This window comes from Struthio camelus, chromosome 8, assembly GCF_040807025.1.
Source record: "Struthio camelus isolate bStrCam1 chromosome 8, bStrCam1.hap1, whole genome shotgun sequence".
Lineage (NCBI taxonomy): Eukaryota > Metazoa > Chordata > Aves > Struthioniformes > Struthionidae > Struthio > Struthio camelus.
Genome location: NC_090949.1, coordinates 3,513,216 through 3,533,019, shown reverse-complemented (window position 1 = coordinate 3,533,019; position 19,804 = coordinate 3,513,216). Strand labels below are relative to the sequence as shown.

The window sequence follows — 19,804 nt, the reverse complement described above, 5'->3', positions numbered from 1 at the left end:
GGTTACAAATGTTGATATATCACACGCAGTTAAGTTGATTTCAGTTGCTATCATGTATCACAGCCGAAGCATTCAGCCATGGTGACGTCTTCAAGATGAGATTTTATAAGTGATAAATAACTGCTTTGGAGTACAGCTTTTTTTTCCCTTCTTTTTAAAGTACCTGAGATTTGCGGACTATCAAAGCTAGGAATTTTTTTTTTTTTTTAACATTACATTGCAGTACAAAACTGTTTGGCTGTAAACCAAGACATTGTTTCTGCCAGCTGCCTCTCCACTGAAATAAAATTGATCTCAGACTCCTTAACAAATATTACAGTCATTTAAATTTGACAGCAGTAAGCTGAATAAAGTCTAGAATTACAGATTTTCTCAGAAAGCCAGCAGACGCCCTAAGGCTGTCTTCAGACAGAGGACTGTTGAAAGCTCCCTCTTCGCTTCAAGTATGACCTTGATGCTCCTCTGAATTTTTATCTGCGTGAAACATTTATATTTAAAATATAAGTGCATCAAAGATGTTAGCTCACATGTGTTAATAAAATGCAGTTTTATTTTAAATGTTTTCGATGAGCACATGGAAGAGTGGGACCCAGTAAGTAGGACCCCAGACTGAAACAGAAGATGTGAGCTTTGTTCCTACCTGTGCCACTGTTATGCTGTGTACAGTAAGTCATTTGTGCCACAATTCCCTGCCTGTTAAATGGGGATGAAATGCTCGTTTGTCATCACAACATCCACACAAATTGGTGCATGCCCATTTAACTAAATTATAGTATTTCCGTGTAGTAAACGTTTAAACGTTCCATATCATAGGTGGAAGGCGTTACAATGCATTTTTACATACCACACATGTAAGGCTATCTAGAATTCGAAATCCAACAATATTCTTCAAATAAAGTCTGAAAATTTAGGTATTTTAGAGTTTCCAAGTCACTTCTCTTTGTCCTTGTATTTATTTAATATTTATGCTGTATAAGCAAAGGGATACTGTCCAGTGGATGTTTGGGTTTGCCAGGGATCGCTTTTCACTCGCTCACCAACCAGCATGGCTGTGGTGTCAGGGCAAATGGCTTGTTGCGTTCAGTCTTGCTTGTGCAGCACGGGCTGCTTCTGCAACGTGGACTGCCGCAGTTTTCCCCTGCTTTCCTCCCTTGTTTGTATAGGAGTCTTATATTGCTTATCCCTAACTTGTTACAAGGATGTGGGTTATTGTAAAGATCCGATTTAGTGCCCAGACTTACTGTCTGTGTTATGCAGGTAGAGATTGTTAAACCCAGCAATTGGAAAGTAGTTGAGTGCTAAGGAAATGCTGCGTTTCGGTATTCTTTTACATGTGTATGACTAGTAAATTTTTCATTGTAAGCACACAAGGAACATAAACTAAAAGTCATATTAGTTCTTGCCTTATTAAAAAAAAAAGTTCTCTTTTGTTTGTAACACCTGATAATATTGCACTGATATTTTAAATACTGTATGATGTTTCAGTTTTATGTTTGTGGAAAAGCAGTTAGAAAACACTGCCGTGCCGTACAAATTGCAGCACTGCTCTGCGGTTCTAATTCCTGCAACAGTTATCCCTATTGTACTCTGGATTTCCAACTGTCAAAGTATTAAATTCTTAATAGCAAACAATTTTAAAACATTTAAAAATATAAACTATTAAACGGTTCAGAAAAATGCAAGCTACCTTTTTTTACTATAGCTTAACAGCATAACTTTTAACGTATTGGTATCATCCGTTTGTGTCTCAGAGGGTTACAAATTATGTTCAGAAAGAACCAAAATGAAATTTTAACGCTGGCTTAATGGCATTTTTACAGTAGTAATACATGCTTTCCACTAATATAAAATAATTAAGCCCTTATTAAGTCACTGTTAAAATAACCTTGAAATACTGCATGCTTCTAGAAAGGTTTATAGTATATGCCAGTGATGGATGCTTTGTTATGCATCTTAATACCATTTATTTCTGGTCATTTCAAAAGTGAAACATTCCTGTTTGGAATTAGCCATCTTTTTCTTTGGTTTTTTTTTTTTTTTTTTAATAAGGAATGAAAGCAGATTTGGAAATAAGTGCTATATCTGACAAATTTTCAGTTGAGCCTGAAGGTAACTCGGTGAATATTCCCGAATGGAGTGGTTCTGTTTTTCTAGTGCCAGAGAGACTGTGGGGAAAGGCCTGGTCCTGCAATATTAAAAAATCTCTCTCATATTTACTGTATTTTTGAGTCAAGGACACTCCTCACATTATATCTTTAAAGCTTTTATTTTACTTTGCCTGTTGACCGCTCTGTTCTGGTTTAAAGGAGGAACATTTGATAATAGGGTTGGTCAAGTTATTTTGGATTATAAAAAGTGACCCAAACCTTGGCTGCGATCCGAATCTGACGGGAACGATCTGGCAAGCTTAACGGTGCTGAGGAGGAAGAGGGCTGCTGCTCTTCCTCCGCTTAGAAGAGCGCTCTGCGTTAAGACTTCCGTATCTTCCCTCTAACAGGAGCCAGACAGCCTCCCCCGCTGAAGTGCCGAGCACTTAAGGAAGAACAACAAAAAATTAGTGATTATTCCAGACGTTTGATGAACGTCTTGGGCTCCGCAGGCTCACTTGCTCCTCGGAGCGCAGCTGTAGATCCGTACAGGAGCTGCTCAGCCGCGGTCTGCAGCGCTCAGACTGCCGCGCAGCTCTGCGTCTGCAAAAATAGAAGACAGACTCAGACCCCCCCCCCCCCTCCTTTTATTGTCCCAACTTGCCTTTAGAAAGACCCTCTCCTAGTCTTCAAGGTCAGGCTTTCAGTAGGGTTTTTGCCCTGTGTAAGCACAGTCTTATGTCTTTATGGGGAAAATAAAGTTGTGTTACTGTTACTATGCAGGACGGAATAAATTGCCTACTTGGCTTTGGGTCCTTCATGTTTTACTACCTTCAGGATCTCACTTATGTCCTCAGTTTATTCCACAGACTGAGATAGATATATATGTATATATATATACATATAGTTATGTGTTGTTGTTGTTGTTTTTTTTTTTCTCCTTTCCACATGGTTTGTTGCTCTGGATCATGTCACATGAGCAGACATTAATGAATGTGAACAAGTGCCTAAACCCTGTGCATTTCAATGCACCAACACCCCCGGCAGCTTCAAGTGTATCTGTCCACCTGGACAACATTTATTAGGTGATGGGAAATCTTGCGCTGGATTGGAGCGATTGCCAAATTATGGTGCCTATTACAATAGCTATAACTATGCTCAGTTCTCCCCTGTGAGAGACGACTATCAACCTCAACAATATTACAGGCGCTCCTCAAATCTCTACAGCTCCTTCTCAGAGTATAGCAACAGCAGAATACCTTTCTCCAGGACTAGAAGGAACGTTAGAGAAACTTGTCCTGAAGGCTATGAGGCAAGAAATGGCAGATGTGTAGGTAAATGTCAGCCGTATCTATGCAATTCTCTTGTTTTAGTCCTTATTCTTAGGTTACTGCTCCTTATATATCAGGGGCGTATGGTTTGAAATGCTGGGGTTTTTTTCATGTTACCGTGATGAATATTCAGTGAGTTTTGCATGTTTTTCTTTTCCTGAACAAACTGTAGCAAAAAAAAAAAATGTGTTCAGAGCTCCTCCTCGCAGCCCCGTGTTTTAATTGTGCCCACGGTTGTGCGTTAGCAAATGACTTTCTTCCTTTGCTGTTTTTTCTGATTAAGGGCGCCCGCCTGATTAGGGGCACCAGTTAGGGTCAGTCCGCTCCTGGGCACTTTGCTGATGCCACGCTCCCGTTGGTGACGGCAGTAATCTGGTTCGAAAGGTTTCGAGCAGAGACGTCGGGGCTGAGCGTGCGAGGAGCAGCGACAGCAGGCAGGTTGCCTACAGCCGCAAAAGCAAAGCTTTTCAGTGCCCTGGGGGCTGACACACAGCAGGTTGCTGTCCTGTAGTTCATTAAACACGTGGAGGCTTAATATATGTAAAGAAATAGGGTGTTTGTCCGAAGTCACGCAGATTGAGGGCGTTGCCGTTCCTTCCCCCTTCCTACGGAGAGCAGGGGGTTTACGGTGACGGGCAAGCTCTGCCCCAAATATTTCTTTGGAAGAGGGTGCAGTGCTTCCGAGCACACACGGAGGCCACCAGGAAACAGAGGTGTTCGGCCCCTCTACAAATCGGGGCTTTAGCTCGTTTCTTCTTTACTCTGTGAGCTCTTCCGAGGTTTTTTCAATGACAAACTATTTACTGAAAGCCTACTTCCGCTCGCCGGAGCTCAGGAGGACGCGTCTCAGTGCCTCTGCTCTTCGTTGACTGAGTCACGCTACGTGTGAAGAAGCTCAGAAGTTTGAAAAAACCGTGTTGCTCACAAGATAAAAAATTCAGGTCTTTATCATGAGGCAATTGCTAGGGGCAATGGACACAGACTTGCCAGCTCTAAAACTGCTGGTTTAGAGCCCGAAAGCATAGCCTGTCTTGAGCGTGTTTTATCCCCCCGCCCGGAAAGCTGAAGTGGCTGGGGGAGCCGAAGGGGGTGCCGCTGCCCCGCGCCTGGGCGCCCTTCGCGTCTCGGATAGGATCGGCAGACCTGACGTTTTGACGTTTTACACAAAAGAGAGAAGAAAATGAGTTCATCTTCCGGAAATGTGCCCCTTTAAACCCAGATTTTACCATTTTAACTCACATTTTGAGTATTTAAAAAGAGAAGCAAACCCTTGATGACGTTGTCTTGCGATAATGCTGTTCAGCTCAAGACCAAAGGCACCACTGACGAGGTCTTGCTAGAGCTGTTCTCGGCGCGTCTGACGAACGTAGCCGTCACGATGCTGGAGACCGCGCGCCTGACGCGAGCGTGTTTGCCAGCGGCACCTCCCAGGAGGAGCCTCGTCCCGCCAGGAGAAACGCAGCGCTCTGCAGCTAGGCTCTAACAGCCCTAACTTGTGCTAACAGCAGTTATAGTTAATTGATATCTAATGTTGAAAATGTGAATGTATTAATAATAAGTTACAGCTAGGCAGACATTAAACTAACCTTGGGTTTACGCTATAGTGACAAGTCAGAGGTCTTATAAGTACAGTTCGTTATGGCTAGAGCATTTAATGGAAAATAGGAGCATAGTTACCACTGGTGGAAGGATTAAACTAAAATCCATGGGCCTTACCGCAGCTTTCCACTAACTAATGACGTAGTTCATATTCTTACGTGCCTATTCATCAGAATGAACATCTTGCTTTTAAAATTATTCTTTAGTATAAAAGCGCATACAAATGATGTTTCTTTCTTTCTTTCTTTTTTTTTAAGAGGGTTTTTCCAACAGACAGGCGTCAGGGTTTGATAGCAAAGCACGCCCTAAACGTCTACGGTCCTGTCTGCCTGTCTCCGTTTCCGTTTGCATTATCTAACGGCACCCATCTGTAAATCAGACAAAGGCAGAGGAAGCAAAGACTCTCCCTCCCCTGTTTTAATCATTCACGTCTTAATTCACGTACGTGAAACGAGCTTGAGCAAGGGCTCTGTTACTCTCCTGAACTGGGCAGACATTTCAAAGGAATTTATAAGGATATATGGCCTGTGGCTAAATCTCTTTAGTCTACTTTGACAGTATTAAATAGTTGGCCTGGTACTGCCGTGCTTCAGAGGCAGATTTAAAAAGTTAAGAGCGTTTATTGATAATCTCTCCAGCTGCTGAGCTTAATTCATCCCCATGGCATGAGAAAAAGTAGTTTGGAAAGAAAGGAATTTTGCCTGAGGAGGGATTAACTGTAAGAACAGGCTCCCTCGGAAGAGATAATGTGGTCATTTCTTAAATATATTGCCTAAAACCTTATTTTTGGGAAGCTTTTGTATAGCCTTTGTAGGTTTGTACAGATTGGTTGTTCCCCTTCCTTCCCAGACCTGTATGTATTACAGGACCGGTCTGTCCGGTTAGGATATATATTATGGCTGCTATCGAAAGAGGTGAGGATTCCTTTAAAGCTGGGTTTTATTATTAAAAACAAAATTATAAGGAATGGAACAGGTGAGTTGTGACGGGATTCGCCAGCCTTTTGCATTCTACCCCATCAGAAACCAGATCCCCATAACTTCTACCACCTCTGTCCATCCACTTGTATACAACTGGCAGGGAGGGAAATTTTGGGGATCCAAAAAACTAGGTTTAGTACGAGGTTCAAGTAATCCTGATGTTCATGTTTCTTGTGTTTCTTTTCCACAGATATCGATGAATGTGAAAACAGAGATACCTGTCAGCATGAATGCAGAAACACTCTAGGAAGTTACCAGTGTACTTGTCCACCTGGTTATCGTCTTATGCCCAATGGCAAAACCTGTCAAGGTACAGAAATCTCTTTGAACGTTCAGAAATACATTTATGAATAAATAAGATACAAGTCATATTCCATGCATGTATATGCCACCTCTTCAAATCTGCTTTATGAGATATGGGCATTCAAAATTTCATTTTTCAAAAGTTTTTATGATTCATAGTTTGATTTAGCACTTTGTAAAGTGCTAAACAACCAGCAAATCAGGCAACTGCGACTTATTTTCTCAAGTGTCCTCCTATGACCTGATGTTATATATCTAACTCCAAGCACGGCCTTTCATTGCAAGTAGACAGCAGCACTAGGGCCAGTAGAATCCTCAACCTGCCTTGTCAAAAAAGGTACCGTCAGATTTACTGATCCAGAAAAACAATTTCAACTAATTAGTCTTCATTGACGAGACAGTTGCGGTTTATGTGGCTGTCCAGGTTGCGTCCTGGTTGTAAGGCAGCTAGCACAAGAGGCCCTGCTACGTGGTAAAACAATAATAAATGTGTATTGTTGGAACTAGTAGCTCCACTGTCGGAAACAGGAAGACCAGATTCTGAAAGCGTTCATTTGTGCGGAGAGTTACATACCATAGTCTGACCAGACTTCATTGATCCAGCTAATGTTTAACTAACTGTCAAACTCATCTCAGTACCAGCACCTGATTATTTGCCTGCCTTTACATTCAGATATTGATGAGTGCCTTGAACAGAATATCCATTGCGGATCAAATCAGATGTGTTTCAACATGAGAGGAAGCTACCAGTGCATAGACACCCCTTGTCCACCAAACTACCAGCGAGACCCTCTTTCTGGGTAAGTTTTATTTTCAACCCGTTTTAGGTTCTTGTTTTTCCCCCACGTTTGGGTTCTTAATCTGTATCCTTTGGAAGAAACGTTATCTGAGTTTGACCGGTATCAGTGATTTGGTCATACTGGCAAAAGGTAATGCATTAAAGCTCAATATTATTGTTTGTTTAGAGACAAGCAGTACTACATGTTACCTGAGCAACAAAACTAGAAAGCAGTGGGCCCAGACAGGCTAACTGGCTTGTACCGGGCAGAATTATACTGCTAATTAGAATGAAAAAAGCATCCAAACGTTCCCTTACTAAATGAACCCCGGCAGGCAGCTTGCTGTGATTCTTTCTGCTGATTCAGAATCCATCACTTACCATTTATGGGGCTGCTTTTGCAGTTCTCCGATTTACTTCTCTGAAGGCCATCACTTTTAAAGCATTTAAAATACAGTTTTTAGTCATGAAAATAACACTGCAGTTCCTGTTAAGTTTTGTTTTACAGATTACTCAAATTTTTCCTTGTTCTGAGGAAAAACGGAAAAAAAGAAATCTTAATTTCATTTGATCTTTTAATGTGTCCAGGGAAACAGCTCGTTTCATAGCAGAAACCATCTTTTGTGATCAGTCTGAACGGGCATGACATTTAACTGGAAATGGTTAATGTTCCCTGACCTCTGTCGGCGATGAGTAGCAAAGCTAACAGAGGCAACATATTTTGACTTTCGATTAAGGGAAGTAAAATTTCCTCCTTGTTTTTTTATTCCGAGTTCTATACGCCATGGTCCAACACACACACGCTACATTAAATGGAGCTGCCAGTACATTTGCCAGTCTTGTCATCGCTAGTGTTAAAGAGCATGGTCATTAAAAACAGGTACCGTTGACTTCAGTGACAAATACTGTATTTAGTTTCTTCATGTTACCTCTTGATGCTTGCTAATAGGACCCGCTGGGGGGAAAAAATGGAACGTTAAACTCGGCTGCAACTTTAAAGCAAAACTCGGCTGCAATGCATAAAGAAAAATGAGCTTCTTTTTACAGAGGAATCTTAATTTGCAGACTGCACCACGATAAATGAGGGAAGCGTTTAGCCTTTAAGTCACATTCCAGTCCTGTACTATATCATACCTTCTCCCTTGCTTCAAGTATTCTTTTTATTCCTAGGTTCTGTCTCAAAAACTGCCCAGCCAACGATCTGGAGTGTGCCCTGAGTACCTACGCCTTGGAATACAAACTCGTTTCCCTGCCCTTCGGGATAGCTGCCAGTCAGGATTTAATCCGCCTGGTTGCCTACACTCACGATCAAGTCATGCATCCGAGAACAACTTTCTTAATGGCAGATGAGGACCCGACAATCCCGTTTGCCCTCAGAGATGAGAACTTAAAAGGAGTTGTGTTCACTACCAGGCCCTTGCAAGAGCCGAAGACGTACCGCATGAGAGTCAGAGCCTTCTCCTACAGTGTTGATGGAAACATTGAATATCAGACAACTTTCATTGTTTATATAGCTGTGTCAGCCTATCCCTATTAAACACCCAAACCACCTGACAGTAATCGCAGTATTTTAACCACATGCCTAGGTGCCAGTGGGTATTACTACTTGCAGATTGATTGTCCTGCCGGCTAAACAGTTGTGAACCATGCAACCTGGAAACGGTGCTATGCTCTTTGCTTTTTTCGTCCCCGAGACTGCCAATATGTTCCCGTTATTCCAATCGGAGAAAGAAAATCCATGGCTTTTATGAGACCACTTGCTTTTATTTATTACACTGGAGTAGCCGTTTTCCATAGTTTGGAAAAAAAGCAGAACAAGTCAAAAGTATGAGCTAAAGTATTAGTAATCAGAGCAGTGAGCAGGAGCAGCCTCTGTTAAAAGCAACTGAAGAAAAGCCCAACCAGAAAAAATGGTCATTTTAAGTGGTCTGCATATTTTAAAGGTTGCTAAGTGTTTTACAATTTTATATCTATTTTTTTTTCCTTATCAAATACTTGATAGAATTAGGGCTGTACATACACTGCGTCATGTGGTCAAAAAAAGGAATACCACTGTACTTAGCTCACAGATGACGTTCGTACAGTTTGTTTTCAGCTAAAGAATCTAAAGTAGAAATTGGAATTGGTTCATTTGATTTCTCTGCAAGTTTAGGTAGGTCAGTATTGTTTGAAAGAAAAAACAACATGGTTGCTTCTGCTTTACAGGGCAGATATTTTATAAGTTTTTTTTTTTTTTTTTTTTAACTTTGACGTTCTGGTATAGCCATTTATTTAGCTCGAAACCATATCCATTTCAGTACTCCCAATGCAGTTAAAGTGTTTTGGGTTTTTCTTTTTTCTTTTTCTTTTTTTTTCCAGATTGAACATTTTTTCCAAAGATGTAGTAATTTTGGTTCAGTAATGTCAATACACTGTACACAAGTAATTTTGCCAAGATGTATTCTATTTTTATGAAAGTGTATATATGTTTTTTCCTATGTGTATTTTCTATGCAATATCTTAAGTTTTCATAAAAGGACAATGTCAGTACATTGAAAATAATCAAAATAAAGGTTCTCATTGCCTTTTGAGATTGCCACAAGATTTATCATTGGAAAAAACTCGCTCCCATGTGTAAGCGCCTTCCCTTTAGTTCAGACTGGGACGTAGAAGGTAGCGTGGCCAGCAAACAGACGATCCTCTTGCACAGATGAAGCGAAGTCTCCAGCTTGCTTTCCGCTTCCATCAGTTTTCCAAAAAAGGGGAAAAAAGGGCTGGGGGAGGGTTGGGGAGCACGCGCGCACTTACGTGCTCTTACTTGATCCAGCCTGTGCTCACCAGGACATGTTTTATTTCTTCACAGCAAGCAGATTCTGCTAAGACTTCAGTTTTTGTTGCCTATGAAGGTCACATCTATTCGTAGCTCTGTCTACTGCCAAACATGACATACACTTCTGTAATTCCCATGCATTAAAAACAAAAGAACTCAACAGCAAGGCGTTAAGATTTGAACCCACGGGGAGTTACTAATAGAATAGATAGCTCGCTCTCATGTCTGCCCCCTATACCAGGCGTTGGTAGCTCTCGCAGTTGTATTCGCGGGCTGATGCTCAGGCTGGACGCGGTAGCGCCGACGGCATTTCCTTCTCCCGTGAGGCAGGAAGAAAAAGAAACTATTTCTGTTATGTTTCTTGAAAGGAAAAATAAAAACGCAACAAACGGAAATAAAGGAATTCAAAAGCTTTAAGGCAAATTTACTCTTTCTCTAAGGCCTAGGCGTTACTGCGTGGAAGTCGCTTGCTTAAACGTTTGACATGTTGTTCTATGGCAAGCGTTCTGAGGACGAAGGCGTGAAAGCCCCGTTTCCTAATTTCTGGCTCTTTAATTGCGTGGCCGCCCCCTACCCTCGGAAGGGTAATGAGAACATTAAGGTATGGGATATGCCGCAGAAGCTAATGCTTTTAATTAAAACAAACAAACAAAAAAACCACACACCAACAAATTAATAGTGTTTAGCCCTTCCCCTGCGTGTATCCGGTTCCTATTGCTCATCCCAGTCTGCAATGACATCACCTTTATTGCTCTGGTTAAAATAAAGGCGCACTGCGTCGCACAGTCGCTGTTTGCTGTGGCACCTACAGGATGAAGGAAAAGCTCTGAAGGACCTAAGGAAAAACCAAAAAAAAAATCCCCAACGCGTGGAGGTCCTAAAGAAAGCCGTTCTCTTGGACCGTTTCAGAGACGTCCCAGCTAACCGGTTAACGCCTCGATGCTGCCGGCCGGCCCTCCGCTACCATCGTTTCAGAGCAGCCTGTTTCCCTTGGGCCCTCGATGCCTGGGGAAGTAAAGCAGCGTTTTCCTCCTGACCCCGTTCCTGCAACCACGACCCCCGGGGCCTGGCTACCTAGGCCGGTCCCGAACCTCGGGGCTTCGCGGGCACGGCCAATACAGCATTTCATTAACTACAACACCAAGACTCAATGTACCCTGCGGTTTTTTTTTTTTTTGAGAAAAGGCTGCAGGTTTGTTTTATGCATTAAAAAAAAGATTATTTCACAGAAACGAGTAGTTACAGTGGGACAGCTTGGGGGGGGGTTTCAGGTCACCAGCAGGCAGCTGCCCACGCGGGTCTCCCTGGCACGGGTCTCCAGAAGAAGTTGACCCGTCCCACCGCAGCTTAGAGAGCTGCTTTCCACAGCCCTGCCGCCGACCTCCCAGCTGCCTTGGCTAGCGCCGGAAAGCGCTCCGCCGCGGCTGAGCCTTTCGTTAGGCCACCGTTTGCCCCGTTCTCCTCCCACGAGCCTATCCTCGTCTTTGAGACAGGAAATTTGCTGAGGGTGTGGGTTTTTTTGTTGTTGTTGTTTTTGTTTCGTGCTTTCTTTTGCCTGCTGGATGAACTTAAAAGCTACGACCCGCGTACAGCATGAGTCAATGCAGACGACATACCCACGGGGATTAAAGGGAAACAAGTGTCGGAGGGGATGAGGGCAGGAAAAGCTGGGCGGAAGAGCGCTTGAAAGATAAGCACCCCCTTACTTACCGAGCAAGATCCAGCCCGCCGCTGCCAAACTGAGCCCCAGGAAAATGAGTAAAGCGAGCGTCACCGTTCTCAGCGCGGCGGCAGGACTCTGCTCCGGGGAGCCAGGCCGAGCGCTGGTGCCCTTTGACTTCGGAGGCGGTTTTGGGTCTGGCAGCTAAAAAGCCAAGACTGCTGCCAATAAAAATGTTGCACATTTATGACCTTTGCAAAAAAAAAAAAAAAAGTCGATTAGCTTATGAGGCTGGAATCTGCCCATCCGCCTCCCAGGCACCGCGGCCGGGCAGAGGACGCTTCAAGGCGGCCCGCGTCCCCAGCGCCCCGCTGCCTGCGGGTAAGCCCCGAGCCCGAGGGATGCAAAAGGCGGCTGCCTATCACGCCGCCGCGTACCCGTGGATACCGCTCGATGCACTCCTAACTGGCAGGCGGAGGTTTATAAGCACGTTTGCACGGCTGGCTAGCGCTAGCATGCCTCTCCAGGCCCGTCTCAGCTCGCCAGTCTCAGCTCTTGGGTAACAAGCGGCGCCAGGCAGCGCGCACAGCTCAGCCAGCTCCTGACTCGAGATATTTAACGTTGGAAAGGCAACAGAAAACAGAGAAAATCTGCTTATGCGTAAAGGCATACTGATAAAAAGCACCATTTTTTTTTTTTAAAAAAAAAAAGACTTTTCTTTGGACATACTGTCAAGTAATAAGAAAACGAGAGTCGCTGTCGCTGAAAAGCCTCATAACAGGTATCTCCGAATTGAAACGGTCCCAGACCAACTCTCGGCGCCTCTGGGAGAGCAGGAGGGTGCTGGCACATAGGACACACTCGCAGGAAGGGCTGAGAAGAAACTGCGAATGAAGTTCAACATCCACAGCAAGCCATTGCTTTTAATATTGAGTTAGTCCTCTGCAGGAGAAAAAAAACCAAAAACCTCAGCAAGAGCTGCAGCAGTGCAACGCTGCATTGCCAATGAACATACTGGCCGCAGGTAAAACAGGCAACACACAAAAGCTTGACTGCATTTAAAAAAAGGTTTTGTTTTGTTTTGTTTTGTTTTTTTTAAAAAAAAGAGACTACTTGAAATTTCTTCAGTTGGGTAATACATATCTCTCCTGTTTTCTCATTTGACTTTCTCCCAAACACTTTTTTTGCGTACACTTTCCTTTCACTGACCGCAGGACCAGAGTCACTTACACCTGAACTGGAAAAGATGCACAAACCGTTCGCCACACAGGGGCTCTCGGCAGCGGCAGCGAGCGTTATTGATGTCAGCCACCGTTGCTCTCCAGCCTGTATTTCTCTATACCAAATAGTAACGCTTACAACAGAGGCGATGATGATAACTTTTTTTCTTTTGATATAAATTGATGATAGTCTCATGAGCAGGCCAAAAAATGACAGCGCCCCTCTGTCCCGACACAATGCACAGTTGAGTGTTTGGTAGTACACGGCTATGAAAATAAGACCAGCATTAGTTCACGTGAGTTCAAACATCCTTTGGCAAGTTTGCTGGTGATACAAAACTGGCAGGAATGGCTGATCCCCCCCCCTCCCCCCCCCCCCCAGCTCCCCCGAGGGCTGTGCTGCCATTCAGAGGGACCTGGAGAGGCTGGAGAGGTGGGCGGAGAGGAACCTCCTGAAGTTCAACAAAGGCAAGTGCAGGGTCCTGCACCTAGGAAGGAGTAACCCCACCATGCAGGCACCAGGACAGGCTGGGGGTTGACCTGCTGGAAAGTAGCTCTGCTGAGAAGGACCTGGGAGTCCCGGTGGACACCAAGTTAAACATGAGCCAGCAGTGTGCCCTTGTGGCCAAGGCGGCCAATGGTCTCCTGGGGTGCATGAGGCAGAGCGTTGCCAGCAGGTGGAGGGAGGTGATCCTGCCCCTCTCCTCAGCCCTGGGGAGGCCTCCCCTGGAGTCCTGTGTCCAGTTCTGGGCTCCCCAGTCCAAGAGAGACATGGCACTCCTGGAGAGAGTCCAGCGGAGGGCTACCAAGATGATGAGGGGACTGGAGCATCTGGGATAAGAGAGGCTGCGAGAGCTGGGCCTGCTCAGCCTGGGGAAGAGAAGGCTTGGGGGGAAATCTTACCTATGTGTAAAAAAACCTGAAGGGAGGCTGTGAAGAAGACAGAGCCGGACTCTTCTCAGTGGTATCCAGCAACAGCACGACAGGCAACGGGCACAAACTGAAACACAGAAACTTGCATTTAGACATAAGAACAAAAAATGTTTTACTCTAAGGATGAGCAAACGCATGAAGAGGTTTCCCGGAGGGCTGCTGGATGCACCATCCTCGGAGATAGCCAAGACCCAAACGGACACAGTCCGGAGCAGCCTGCTCCGAGCAGGGGGGCTGGATGAGCTGGTCTCCAGAGGCGCCTTCCAGCCCCAGTGACGCTGCCAGACGCCGGGCTGTCCTTGGCAGTCAGGTCAGGTGCAACGCGTGGGTAGGGTTTCTCTGCAGACCCCACCAAACTGGAGGCATTACCCGAGCGACAGGGACACGCACACGGGAGCGGGGCTGACGCCTGGGGCACTGGCTGGTGGTTTGGGTGTGCAGCAAATACAATGCTTGTATTAGCAAAGGGATCTTTTCTAAAAAAAAAAACCCAGGAAGGGCCACCACACAACAGTAAGGAGGGCACCACGGCTGCTGTTGTTAAGCTTAACAAAGTGGCTTGAAATTTCGCGAGATGCAGCTGATGGTCTAATTGATAAACCGCTCGTCCCAGCCGACGCTGCAGAGTAGTTTACTAAAGATCAAGGAAAGACGTCCTGAATACCGTCTCGCTCACGCAAGAGGGTTTTTTTTTTTTGAAAAAAAAAAAAAAAATAAATCTGTATGCTTCCCATGAAATTGCCCGCTGGCGCTGACGTAGCGCGTCACCCGGCTTGTAGGTTCAGCTGGCTGTCTTCAGCGAGCGTGACAAGGACCGAGGCCAGCACACCGCCCGGCCCTCTAAGGGGCTACAGGCCCAATCACACAAAATGTAGGCCAGCCCTTTTTTTTTTCTTTTTGGCTTAGCTCGCAGACAGTTTCCCAAGGAAGCCCGTAATTAAAGCAAGGCCAAACGCTCCTGCTGCAGAGAACTGCAGGACGGGCTCTGATGAACACTTAAATAAAGTCATATATGAAAACTTCAAACAAACAAACAAACACACCTCGTTTTTGGTTCCATAGCTTCAGAGGGAAGAAAGAAAAAAAAAAAAAGCAGGATCCTTAAACAGATGAGCTTAGTAAGGGACCCTCTGTTTAGCTCCGTCTCTAGTAAACGCAGCGGTGCCTAAAATAGCGTTACGTTTCAAGAAACCTTCTCAAATAGTCTTCACAGCTCCCGGGCCCAGGTTTTCGGCCTGGGCGAAACACGGCCCGTTTTGCTGAGCGCCAGCTGCGTGCAGAGGTGACGGCGGTTTGAGCAGCCAGGCTCAGCAGCGAGGCCGAGCCCTTGCAACGTTAATCGCGGCGCGTTTACAGAGCCCTATGGGTTATGGAAACAAGGGGCGCCTTGGCCGCCCGAAGGCCGAGCTGGCAGCGATCGCCTCGGCCGTGCCGCCGCCGCCGCGCGCCGAAACGGCCTCGGCCCAGCACGTCAACACGCTGCAACGCGGAAGAACGAGTATCAGAAAAGCGCTACCTACCCGCTGGCAGCAACGGCATCGGTATGATGGCAGCTGTGCGGCGAATTACCTCCTGCAGTTTTCTGTAGATAGGTTCTGTAAGTGAAGAAAATATTCGGACACATTCACATGTTATGCCCCGGGATTTCTTCTAAGGTGCTTTGGTCTTATTTAAACTGATTTCAGTCTATTTAAATTGATTTCAGTCTGACAGATGAGCAACGCTGCTTGCAAACGCAGAACATCTGGTAAAACAACCCTGTGATCTGCCAGAGGCTTGTGAAAGAGCAAACCCCTCCAAATAAACGTTATTTTCAGTGCTTTTTAATATTACTCCAGACGTAGCGACCATAAACATGTGAAAAGCTTAAAAGGACGGAAGTAACCTCATCGCCCCAAAATCCTCACTAGGAATCGATATTTTCTGAAGCGCACGTACGAATCACTGCAGAGCTGCTGCCCTGGCACAAGTTGAAGATCCCGGTGGGTCTAACGTACTTGGTGTGCACGTCAAAAAAAAAAAAAAAAAAGAGAGAGAACTGCAGTTATTTATCATGCTCTGCAGCAGTTTTCATTCTCAGATTGACCGAGACAGCTGAGTGTGAGACCCGTGAGATGTTAAACTGCTCTCACGAGAAAAAAAAAAAAATCAAGGTTGGCATGGGCTTCCAGAGAACATATAACCTTACCTTACAGCTGGGCCAGGATGAGTATTTCCTTTCGTTTGAGAGCTACATGGAGGGACAAACGGCAAATAGCCACGTTTCCTCGCTGTCCAATAATTAGTGGTGAGATTCTGGCAAAAAAAATACACGAGTTGGGAAAGGTGTGTTTAAATTATCATGTATTAGCCTAAAATGGTAGTTCAAAGAGATACTGTGGGAGATTTAAAAAGAAAGATATTCAACGAGATGGTGGCGGTTACCATCGTTGTCTCTAAGACGATTCATCCTAAAAGTTTGCGTTTACCTTTAGCTTCCAGAACTGGGTGGGGAGGACCTTGCGCTGCGCTCGGAAAGTGGTGCTGCAGTAGCAGCAACAGTACACTCCGCCACCACCTCTTCTGACCCTAAAAAAAACCAAACAAAAAAAAAAAAGGGGGAGCATGCTGCGTTTAGTAGCACAAATGAATATTCTGTAAACCGGCTATGAAGCGGCAGATGTCACACGCCTTGGCTTGCAGGACTACTGAAATGCCCACGTTGCGCCCGTGGTTTGTACAAGCTTTGCTCCCTCTCACGCTCATAAAAATTTGTGCTGCTAAAAATTTCACGGTTGGAAAGAGAGAAGCAGTAAGTTAAGCGCGGATTTCGCTGCAGTGGCAGAACATGATCCAGAGGAGTGACCAAGGCGCTCCTGCCTCTGCCCCCCAAGTACTCTAATCCACCAAGAAGCCTGCGGCGATCCTCAGCAGACAAGGCACTAAAGTCAATATTAGTGCCATCGGTGTCTGAGTGCTCGAGGCGGGAAGCTGGGAAATGACTGTTGTCTCTCCATATAATTATGTAATGGCAAAGTTTTACGGACTGCCCAAACAAGATTCTTCAGCAGATGGTCAGGATACATGACTTAGTAAATGGAAACTAATCAGATCCATTTATAGTGAAGTAACGTCTCTAAAATAAGCGCCACCGCTCTACCGTCTTACAGGAATACGCTTGCAAAATCGCTACAGTTTAGAAGCACAAACTCAATCTCGTTATTATCTTTTAACGAGACAGGGCAAGGGGAGAGTGCATCGGGAGTACCAGCGAGGAAGTCCGGGGTGACCGAGCTCCTTCTCCTCACCCCTACAACCGCATTTCACCTCTTGCAGAAAATGCATCTAGCTCCCTCTTACGACTGATTTGCTTGGAAGGCCGTTTCCAAACTTCAGCGATACAACCCTCGAGAAACCTACTCCGCTTATTTGCACACTGACTAGAACAACTCGACTTTATTTTCGTAGCCCCTCCTTCCACCTATCTTATTTTCAATAACTTGTCCGTGGGCAGCCAAAGCTGACCACAGTCCCCCATGCAAGGCCATGCAATTTGCTCAATATTTCCCAATATAGTTGGTGAATTTAAACTACTTTCTCTACCTTCATTTAGTCCCGGGCCCCGAATTTCTGAAATGTGCTGGCCTAAATGTCATTAGGAAATCTCGACAGCTTTTCACAATAACTGCAAAGTTTTATCTGGCCAAATAATTAACTTCGCTGAGTAACAGCAGACTTCAGGAGAAGACCGTTAGGGCGTTACCATTAAGTAATGCGCAGTCATCAGCCGGAGCCAGGATCCTGGAACAGAGCATTACACATATAACATCAACCCTAAAATTGTGCCAAGCTTCTGCAACCTTTGCTAATTCTGCAGTCATCTCAGTCAGCCCCCGTAGGAGTCTCAAACACAGAAACATGTAAACCTATCTTTTGGCAGCTCGAGTCGTTCCCGTTTCCTTCGTGACTCTAAATTCCGGTTAGTCGCCACCGTCTACGCTTTGGTAGCGTATTACTGACCCCCACACTCTACTTCTTCTCACACATCCTGTGTCTGCGACCCAGCCCTTTACCGTCAACCCGGCCCTGGCTAAACAAACCAATACCTCATCCCCGCCTATACTGAGGCATTCATCTGCCCTCTCGGTACCTCAGTCCTTGGTTGCGTCCTCCACGGCTTCCTTGAACTTTACTCCTCCAGGTTCAAGCTGGCCTGTAACACTGCTGCTGAACTCCTCATTAAGACACGAGCTGTGAAGATTACCTTAATAGGCCCAATTTGTGAACGGATCGAAATAGAAGCCAACCACTGACCCTGTATACTCTCCCATTGCCATGTATTTCACCGATTCTTGAGGGGAAACAGAAGGGCTGGTCCCATATCCGTCGCACTTAGGAGAACTAGAAAAGTTAGGGAAGGAGAAAAAAAACATGAAAAAAAATCCACCTATGAACACGATAATCAAAAAGTAGTGCCAGCCTGTTCTTCGTGTCTGCCTCATAAAGAGAGGCTGGAAAGAACCAACACAAAAATTTCAATCAAGCCTCAAAGCAATATTCAGGGTTTGCACATATTCTGAAAGTATGTTAGAAAGGGAAACTTTTGCAATAACTCCTACAAATTTAAAAGCATTGCATTTCTCCCGGTTGGATGCCACCTATTATTCCAGGTGCATATTTTACTGATGTAAATAACGGATTTAGGGAATTTTCTTGCGTGGCTCCTTCCTGAGATCGTTCAGGAATTACTTGCAGCGAGGTCCTACTTGAAATATTTATCATTACATTAATAAAGTGCTGCAAATAACCAAGTTTTGCTGTTTGCTCTTCAGTCTGTGCAAACATATTGCACACAATTTACACACTCTTTTTCAATGCACTTTTAGGGATAAACGTCTGGGCTTCACCAGAAGCTGAATAACGTGCAACATTTGTTCTGCCTTCCTCACGGGAAGCAAATCGAGCGAAGCTCAGGTTTGCGCGATGTTAATTTTTAACAGGTTTGAACTTATGCTGGTTGCTCACCGAGTTGAGAATGCTTTATTTTGCTGCCAGCTGCACTGAGAGTGCATCAGGACTGTCAGCTCCTTATTGCAGCGCTTGAGATAGATAGTTTCATGGTTAGCTAAGTCTTAGATCAAGTGAGAAGGACGGCACGCCAGAAGCTCTGTTGGGGAGCGATGCCTGTAGTCTGCGTCGTTCCCACTTGAGCAATGATAGATCGGCCCATTGGTCCGTTTGCCTACTAGTCTACCCTGACTGATAAAGCCAGCTCAAGCCACTGCACCGTTACATTTCAGGCCAGGCATAATACACTTGCATTGCATGTTCTGCTCCTTTGACAGCATAAACTGGAAAAATTATCCCGTTTAATATTCTCATCTTTTTCAGAAACATAGCCCCTTAATCTATCCTATTCTCACTGCTCTGGTATTTGGATATAACATCAATATTTAATGCATTAAAAGAAAGCATCTTACCGATTTAGAGCTTAAGTACCTATGCTTGACACACTTTGCTCATAAAATAATTTTTGCTCAAGCCAAAGCCGCAAGTTTATCCTCCAACAGACTTACTGGAGCTCAATCAGCTCTTCACAGAACTGGACAAGAGTATGCATACATGACAAAAAACATGGCCCAAACTTCTGCCTAATAAGCTAGGAACAGTATTTCCTTATATTAATATCTATTTATAACCTAGATATTTGCTATTTTGAATGTATTCCATACCCTGACAGGCGAACAGACTGATTTATTTTAAATACGCTACTCTCACAGGAGCCCTTTCTTTATCTGCAAAAGTTTTGTATCATCAGGCATGCTGAAATTTATTCCCTAGAACAGGGAATAAATCCTATCCACCTGCTTGAGCTTGTCCCTTCCTGCACCGTTCCTAGTAATTCTTCCTAAAGCTACTTTAGTCTAAAAGAGAAGATAGACTTTCAGAGGAATTGCTGTTGTCCCGAAAAGGCTGACAAATTTGGGGAGCACCCTTAACCGGAACATGTGCTACAACCTTAGGGACTCGATACGTCTGCTCTCAGTGTGCACCAAGAGGAAGCCTGAGAAAAGACGAATTAAAACATCAGTAGATCTGGATTTGTACCGAGCCTGGTGTGAAAG

The 19,804-nt window shown here is 44.8% G+C and overlaps 1 protein-coding gene and 1 long non-coding RNA gene across 8 annotated transcripts in view; one reads left to right on the top strand and one right to left on the bottom strand.

The window, feature by feature from the left end:
- HMCN1 (hemicentin 1) overlaps window positions 1–9,642 on the top strand; it is a 252,628-nt gene extending 242,986 nt beyond the window's left edge. For 6 of the 7 annotated variants that reach the window (XM_068953529.1, XM_068953530.1, XM_068953525.1 and 3 more), the window contains 4 exons: window positions 3,071–3,421; window positions 6,188–6,307; window positions 6,974–7,100; window positions 8,249–9,642. In XM_068953529.1, the coding sequence (XP_068809630.1) occupies window positions 3,071–3,421; window positions 6,188–6,307; window positions 6,974–7,100; window positions 8,249–8,615 (965 nt within the window). In that variant the 3' untranslated portion in view covers window positions 8,616–9,642. The remainder of the gene's footprint in view (window positions 1–3,070; window positions 3,422–6,187; window positions 6,308–6,973; window positions 7,101–8,248) is intronic. The other variant, XM_068953526.1, reaches the window with a different exon arrangement.
- Window positions 9,643–15,220: 5,578 nt separating this feature from the next.
- Window positions 15,221–17,476, bottom strand: LOC138068083 (uncharacterized). Its single transcript, XR_011142705.1, has 4 exons — window positions 17,283–17,476; window positions 16,169–16,268; window positions 15,889–15,995; window positions 15,221–15,295 (listed from the first exon to the last, which is right to left on the bottom strand). It is a non-coding gene; the product is annotated as an uncharacterized lncRNA (long non-coding RNA).
- Between the last annotated feature and the right edge of the window lie 2,328 nt (window positions 17,477–19,804).